The sequence below is a fragment of the Myotis brandtii genome, unplaced genomic scaffold, assembly GCF_000412655.1.
Source record: "Myotis brandtii unplaced genomic scaffold, ASM41265v1 scaffold975, whole genome shotgun sequence".
Lineage (NCBI taxonomy): Eukaryota > Metazoa > Chordata > Mammalia > Chiroptera > Vespertilionidae > Myotis > Myotis brandtii.
The window spans coordinates 570,557-571,015 of record NW_005372049.1 but is presented as its reverse complement, the minus strand read 5'-3'; the positions used below and the strand labels follow the sequence as shown (position 1 = coordinate 571,015).

The following is a 459-nucleotide window of genomic DNA, read 5'->3' as shown; positions in this document are numbered from 1 at the left end:
GCAGGAGCTCGGGCACGGCCAGCGTCATGGAGCCCACCCAGATGACCGCCAGCTTGGCCAGGATGGACTGGCACCGCTCGACGGGCCGCACCTTGGGCAGCGTGCTGGTGGCCACGTGGAAGCGGTCGATGCCCAGCGCGCAGAGGCTGAAGGTGGTGACCCCCAGAGAGGAGACCTGGGCGAAGACGGGAGGAGAGGGAAGCCACGGTCAGGCCAGGGGGTTTTTGGTTGTTCATCCTCCCCCGGGGGATATTTCTCCACTGGTTTTTAGGGCGAGTGGAAGAGAGAGGGAGAGACAGAGAGAAGCATCGATGTGAGAGAAACACATCGATGGGTTGCCTCCTGCACACGAGCCCTGACCAGGGCCCGGGCCGGGGAGGAGCCTGCAACCCAGGTAGGGGCCCTTGGCCGGATTCGAACCCGGGACCCTTTGGTCCGCAGGCCAGTGCTCTATCCACT

General features: G+C 64.7%; 1 protein-coding gene across 1 annotated transcript in view; it reads right to left on the bottom strand.

The window, feature by feature from the left end:
- Positions 1–459, bottom strand: part of GPR37L1 (G protein-coupled receptor 37 like 1) — a 3,658-nt gene that overhangs the window by 1,043 nt on the left and 2,156 nt on the right. The window contains exon 2 of the mRNA XM_014533398.1: positions 3–175. Within this exon, the coding sequence (XP_014388884.1) occupies positions 3–175 (173 nt within the window). The remainder of the gene's footprint in view (positions 1–2; positions 176–459) is intronic.